Source organism: Heptranchias perlo, chromosome 9, assembly GCF_035084215.1.
Source record: "Heptranchias perlo isolate sHepPer1 chromosome 9, sHepPer1.hap1, whole genome shotgun sequence".
In the NCBI taxonomy this organism is placed as follows: Eukaryota; Metazoa; Chordata; class Chondrichthyes; order Hexanchiformes; family Hexanchidae; genus Heptranchias; species Heptranchias perlo.
The window spans coordinates 11,930,351-11,936,754 of NC_090333.1; the positions used below are offsets into that span (position 1 = coordinate 11,930,351).

Below are 6,404 nucleotides of genomic sequence, written 5' to 3' on the forward strand. Positions count from 1 at the left end.
GGAGCTGAGGAGATTTTTTTTCACCCAGTGGGTGGTGGGGGTCTAGAACTCACTGCCTGAAAGGGTGGTCGAGGCAGAAACCCTCAACTCATTTAAAAAGTGCGCGGATGTGCACCTGAAGGGCCGTGACCTACAAGACTACGGACCAAGTGCTGGAAAGTGGGATTAGGCTGAGTGGCTCATTTTCGGCTGGCGCAGACACGATGGGCCGAATGGCCTCCTTCTGTGCTGTAAATTTTCTATGATTCTATGTGTTTTCCATTACTTTTCTTGGGAAAGAAAACTTGCACTTTTTTACTTTTCTTTGTCAGTTTTCCTCCCCTCCCCCTCCCCTCCCCAAATCTTTCACCGCACTATGATGTCAGTTGCCCTCTGGTGCCACGACCATTGGTCATGTGTGATCCTTGACGGTGAGTCCCGGGAGGCTACTCGCTCACAGTGGGTGGACACAGAGGCATCAGAGCAAAGCCCATCCTCAGCCTCATCCACTGGCCATGCATCACTCAATTCTGGCAGGAGTCACTGGATTACAATCAGGAGCTAGGAAGAGCGGACAATTCCACCTCTTTAGCCCGGGCGTGGGGGTGGGGGTGGTGGTTGAGGTGAGTGATAGCACCCGCCTGTCTGCTAACTCAGCACAAATGGGGAATCGGAGCTAGGACCCTCTTTAAGGCGCCCTTACTCACTGGTTGAGCCACTTCAGATACACTCTTTCGTTTTCAGGAATCCGATATCAGAGTCAAGCACCTTCAGTTCTAGGTAGATGCAGAGAAAAGCTCCCTCTACACAGGCCCAATAACATTGCTCAGTCTGAACTTCAGCAGAATGCCCCCCATACTATACTCCAAAAGTACTTCATTGACTGTAAAGCGCTTTGGGATGTCCTGAGGTCATGAAAGACGCTATATAAATGCAAGTCTTTCTTTCAGGCCTATAAATTAATGAACAACCATCTAATGAGAGTCCATAATTTTAATGCAGATGTTAACTTGTTTATTTTAAATGCCTCTGCTAAAATAGAGGACAAGGTTATGTCATAGGAACGCATTAAGCATTCACCCTTTGATGTTTCCACCAGTCATTTTTAGGTTTGTTTGCCAAATTAAGGGTAGCTTTGAGGTGTTTTTACCAATACCCAGGAGGAACTGGATTGAGCCTATCCAAATTCTCTTTGCACCAGCACTTAGAACATAAGAACATAAGAACATAAGAAATTGGAGCAGGAGTAGGCCAATCGGCCCCTCGAGCCTGCTCCGCCATTCAATAAGATCATGGCTGATGTTTCCCTCAGAGGTGGCCTTACCACCGGAACTATAGCAGTGTGGGTCTTTGGCCCTGCATCGGTGAGCCCAGATGATGGCTTAATTTGAATCTTGATGCGGGGCTCCCAACGGTATCCATGGCTGCATGGGTAATGTACCTGGAGGAGGACAGGAAAATGGCTGTGACAGGCATGGGACACCTACCACAGAATGGCATGGCTGGCATCTTCTGGAGCTAGCCCAAAAGATTTAATTTTATTCTGCAAATCTTGCCTTGTTGACTGCAATCTGGCCTGCATGAGGCAAGGCAGCCCTTTAAAATTTAATCCCCTACCCGCTTAGCGACACTGAACAGCCAGAATGCACTTGGCAGTCATCCAGCTTCTTATTACAGGGTGATGTCATGTGTCTGCGGCAAGTTACTCACCTCCTGACTCCCCAAAGCCTTTCCACCATCTACAAGGCACAAGTCAGGAGTGTGATGGAATACTCTCCACTTGCCTGGATGAGTGCAGCTCCAACAACACTCAAGATGCTCAACACCATCCAGGACAAAGCAGCCCGCTTGATTGGCACCCCATCCACCACCCTAAACATTCATTCCCTTCACCACCGGCGCACCGTGGCTGCAATGTGTACCATCCATAGGATGCACTGCAGCAACTCGCCAAGGCTTCTTCTCAGCACCTCCCAAACCCGCGACCTCTACCACCTAGAAAGACAAAGGCAGCAGCCACATGGGAACAACACCACCACCAAGTTCCCCTCCAAGTCACACATCATCCCGACTTGGAAAGATATTGCCGTTCCTTCATCGTCGCTGGGTCAAAATCCTGGAACTCCCTACCTAACCACACGGACTGCAGCGGTTCAAGAAGGCGGCTCACCACCACCTTCTCAAGGGCAATTAGGGATCAGCAATAAATGCCGGCCTTGCCAGCGACGCCCACATCCCATGAACGAATAAAAAAAAATGCCCCATCATTAACATCTCATTTGAATACATCTCACCCAAATATGGGCAGTCCCAGAAGTGTGACAAGCCATGGCAAGCTGGCGGAATGGTTCCCCGCCCAAACTCCTACTCCTACTTGCCCTCTGCCACCTAAGAACAGCCAACAGCAAGTGGAAAATCTAGGCCTCACAGCTGACAGGCCCAACCTGTTGTTGACTAAGATTATCCTCACTGCGATCATTACCTAACTCTTGTTTTAACCATTCTTTCAGCTTGTAAACTGATGAAAAGAACGGTGAAATTAGAGAAACTGGTTAGCTTACACGGACAGGAAACGAAATGCTACTCAGTTGAACCAGTTTTACGCTGTCAGTTTGGATGTTCACCAATTGAAACCGTCCCTGTTGCCTATGGCTTCCACTGCCTTCCAGTTGGTATGTTTCCGAGTTAGTTTGTACATTGCTGTGCTATCTTGTTTCAATTATTCTGCTGCGGCTAATTAATTGGACATCGTCGCCATTAATGACTGATGACTTCCTCAACAAAATCTTCTCTTTAACAACTCGCTATGGAATGGAAAAGCAAATTGTTTGAAGCCAATGGAGGTCATTTTGACTTTGGGCAATACTGTAAAACAGGTGACATCGATTCAGCTGCCCGTTATACATCTCTCCCACCGCCCGGCCCCAGCTCACCACCCCACCCCCCCACCCCCACCCCCGGACCAGCCACCTTCCTCCCAGAGTCTTCAGCAACGGAGGGTTTTGCGGATGTGACCCCATATTGCCCAAGGCCCTCCCTCCTGCTTACACCATGAACTTTAGCAGGATCAGTGGTACAGTTCGACAGCGGGCTCATTTTACGCCAAGCTGCAGTCTTACTCGAAATCCTCATCCTTGTCTAAAAATCCCTTCACGCCCTCGCCCCCACTTGGTAATTTCCTTCAGCGTTGTGTTCTGCTCTACTAGTCTACTGTACCCTCCGCCCCACCCCCCCCCCCCTCCACTTTACCATCGGTCGTCATTCCCCTGCGCTCTGAAACTCTCTTCCCAAATCACTCCACCTTAATACATCTTTCCCAACTTCAAGAGACTCCTAAAAACCTCTTTGCCCATTGCTTCGCTCACCTACCCCAACTCTTCTCGTAGGTTCTGTTTGGTGTTCTGTCCCGATAAGTGAAGCAGCTTGGGATGTCAGACTACGTTAAACACACAGGCTTTGAAATTCTGTACGGGTTCTACCAGCCCCCAGCCTTAACTCCGGCGGAGGATTAACAGAACTCCCAGGGAAACAGCGTAAACGGCCCCCACTGAATTTCAATGCCACTGTATCAGTTCAGGTAGCCTTGGGGTTGTGGCTCAGTTTGGAGTACTTTAGAGCAGTTGTACTGTTTTGTAAGCATTTGCAGCCCTGTAACCATGTTACTTGATTTATAGTGCAAATTCTTTAAAGCGGAATCATCACCCCTGAGAAATTGTTAGAGAAGCTTTCTCCCAATGCTTGCTTGTCCGCCAGGTATTTGTGATGAAGATGTCATGTGTCTCTCCCAGGCTCCTTCCCTTCCCAGGTGTCGGCCTTGCACTCTTGCCTCTGAGTCAGAAGGTTGTGGGTGCAATCTCCACTCCAGAGATTTGAGCACACAATCTACGCTGACACTTCAGTGCAGTACTGAAGGAGTGCTGCACTGCCAGAGGTGCTGTCTTTCGGATGAGACATTAAACCAAGGCTACATCTGTCCTCTCAGGTGGATGTAAAAGATCCCATGGCACTTTTTAAAGCAACGCAGGGGGATTCTCCCCAGTGTCCTGGCCTATATTTCTCCTTCAACCAACATCAATAGAACAGATATCCTGGTCATTATCTCATTGCCGTCTTCTACAAAATAGTTCCCTGGGATCTTCTACCTGAAAGAACAGATGAAGTCTTAGTTTAATGTCTCATCCAAAAGATGACACCTCCGACAGTGCAGCATTCCCTCAGTACTGCACTGGAGTGTCAGCCTAGATTGTGCCTCTGGAGCCACAACCTTCTGACTCAGAGGCAAGAGTGTTACCAATTGAGCTACAGCTGACAGCCAATCATCACTTTTAATGATGTTTGATCAATAGAAATGTTTTGGATTATAGGAAATGCTTTTCTTTTCAAAGAAGTGTCCCGATTAGGAGCCCTCTAATATAACTGGATTAAAATCAGTGGGGATAATTTTAACTTTTATCGCTCGGCGACATTGATGTCGATGGAAAAGAAAATCTGGCGGGGCATAAAATGGGCGGCCGATTTGCCATCAATGGTTTCTCACCCGGCAATAAAAGTTAAAATTGCCCCCATTTATATATTATTAAAACTCTTGAGTAAGGTGTCCACTTCCTGTCTATAAACCTCATTTCCTGTGATCAGTCAATATTTACCATTATAAGTTGTTATGTCAACATTTCCCATTTAATTTTGCTACGTCAACTATAACACTATAGTTGCCAGCTATTGCCACTAGGTGGCTCTGTGGAGCAAGTTTCTGAAATCTCTCTCCTAACTCCATCGCTATCTTGTATATTAAAAAAAAAGTCATATTCATCAACTGACTAGGCAATAGCGAGCAATTTACTGGTGTCTTATATATATGTAAAGTAATTAATTTTGTGTCAACTGGCTCAGTTGATAGCACTCTCACCTCTGAACCAGAAGGTTGTAGGTTCAAGTCCCACTCCACAACTTAAGCATCTAATCTAGGTCGATACTCTAGCACAGCACTGGAGAACTGCTGCATTATTGGAGGTGTAGTACTTTGGATGGTAAAGGGAGGCTCTGTCTACCTGTTCCCTGTGGTATAGTCGGGTGTTACGGCACTATTTGAAGAAAAGCAGGGAATCCTGGTGTCTTGGCCAACATTCTTCCCTACCTAATGCCAGAAAAGTAAATTAACTGACCATTTATCTCATGGTTGCTTGCTGTTTGCAAAATGGCTGCTGCATAACATTCCTTAAAGCAATTCATTACATGTAAAGTGTCTTGAGATGCTTCTGAGAAACGTGACAACACGCTATATTGATGCAAGCCTTTGTCTTAGCAACAGCAGTGTCATCTTAACACAGCAGAGACAACATTTGGGTAGCTTCCCACCCCCCCCCCCCCAGGTCCAACTAAACATGGTTTAATATTTTGCAGATTCCCTCGCGAATCCTACAGATGAACAGATGATATCCGCCAACTTTGGTCAGAAGAGTGAAGACTTGACAGGCACCGTTGAAGCCCATACTGCTTGTTCATGCTCTTCTGAATGTAGATAACTGGATATTTCTCTCCATATGGTGCAAAGCTCCGCGACTAAATACGTGTATTACTGCTGCAATTAAAGAGATGAAGATGTGTAATGACACATTTAATGACTTTTAAAATGAATTAGTTTTAGATGTGCTGAACTGTCATTTGTTGTACTCAATAAATCAGCTTCTAGCAGGCAAATTAATTTTATCGTTCAGCATACAATTTGTATGTTGCACATAATCTGCCTTAAAGTAAATCTTAATCTTAATCTTTAAATAATAGCTTTATTTGCAAAATGAAGTGCTTATTTCGTTAAACACTCAGGTACGCTTGCTTCTCCCAGCTCCCTTGATAACTCAGTTGGAAGAGACCACACACGTACCTCATTTATACACACAGGTTATGGTCTGTGCTGTCAGCCGGGGAAGCAGCGGTAGGTGCTGCAACTGGCCTCGGTGCTCCTGGATTAGCGAGGGGAAAATGTAGTAGCGGTCTGGCTCCTGACTGCTACTCAGTGACCCCTGCTAGTAGGTGCATGTGTGTGTGCATAGTCAATGACCTCGGGGTCAGGCTGCTCTGTGAGGGCAATACACCCTGTCAACTCTCACCGTCTAGACTCACAGTGGGCACCTGGGTGAGGCTCCAGAGGCAGTTGGCATTAGCGACTTCAGGAGAGGGAAAAGGAAGAAAACCAGCAGAGGAAACAAGATTATCGCTATAATTTTACTATTATTTATCATGTAATTTAAAAACAACGGCTCATTTCCTATTTTAGCTCACCTGTGGCACAGTGGAGCTCTCCATATCCTAAATTACAGTGCCTTTACATCCCTGAAATTTAAACCAAACCCAAGGGTCCTGCACAAGATTAGTTTTGTCAATCTCAATCCAGAAATTCAAAACAATCCAAAGGATTTTACAGAAGC

At 46.2% G+C, this 6,404-nt stretch overlaps 1 protein-coding gene across 1 annotated transcript in view; it reads left to right on the forward strand.

The window, feature by feature from the left end:
• vtg3 (vitellogenin 3, phosvitinless) overlaps nucleotides 1-5,624 on the forward strand; it is a 102,343-nt gene extending 96,719 nt beyond the window's left edge. The window contains exons 32-33 of the mRNA XM_067989845.1: nucleotides 2,490-2,651; nucleotides 5,380-5,624. Coding sequence (XP_067845946.1) covers nucleotides 2,490-2,651; nucleotides 5,380-5,501 — 284 coding nt within the window. The 3' untranslated portion in view covers nucleotides 5,502-5,624. The remainder of the gene's footprint in view (nucleotides 1-2,489; nucleotides 2,652-5,379) is intronic.
• The last annotated feature ends 780 nt before the right edge of the window (nucleotides 5,625-6,404 follow it).